The sequence below is a fragment of the Eurypyga helias genome, unplaced genomic scaffold, assembly GCF_000690775.1.
Source record: "Eurypyga helias isolate BGI_N326 unplaced genomic scaffold, ASM69077v1 scaffold8991, whole genome shotgun sequence".
NCBI lineage: Eukaryota > Metazoa > Chordata > Aves > Eurypygiformes > Eurypygidae > Eurypyga > Eurypyga helias.
Genome location: NW_010230159.1, coordinates 2,860 through 3,293, shown reverse-complemented (window position 1 = coordinate 3,293; position 434 = coordinate 2,860). Strand labels below are relative to the sequence as shown.

The 434-nt window shown below is 60.4% G+C and overlaps 1 protein-coding gene across 1 annotated transcript in view; it reads right to left on the bottom strand.

Annotated features, from left to right (window-relative positions):
- NAPRT (nicotinate phosphoribosyltransferase) overlaps positions 1-434 on the bottom strand; it is a gene marked incomplete at its 5' end in the record, with an annotated part of 7,244 nt that overhangs the window by 3,954 nt on the left and 2,856 nt on the right. Inside the window, 2 exons of the mRNA XM_010160646.1 lie at positions 10-94; positions 220-322. Of these exons, the coding sequence (XP_010158948.1) occupies positions 10-94; positions 220-322 (188 nt within the window). The remainder of the gene's footprint in view (positions 1-9; positions 95-219; positions 323-434) is intronic.

Sequence of the window (434 nt, the reverse complement as noted above, 5' to 3'; positions counted from 1 at the left end):
TCATCGAGTCGCTCCAGGACACGGACCACCAGCTCCTGCCCTGTGGTGGGCGAGGGCTCCTCCTCCAGCGCCATGAGGTCCATGAAGGGGTGACCTGCAGGGGTGCCAGCTGAGGGACCAGGGGGTGCGTGGGGCAGCAGGGATGGATGGGGTGGTGGAGCAGGATGGGGGGGATGCAGGTCAACAGGGCAGCACCGTGGCAAGGGTGTCCCAACTCACCAGCAGCATCATAGAGCCGATAGATCGTCTTGGTCCCTGGGATCGTGATCTTCTCCTCCTCTTCTGTGAGCTTCAGGCATGGGGAACCGTTAACCTCCACCAGCTGTAGGAGAAGGAAGTGATGGAGATGGCCACCGTGCTTTTGTCACACGCACCAGTTCATGGTGGTGCTGAAGACTGTGTCGAGCTGGCAGGCCAAAAAATCCACCGTATAC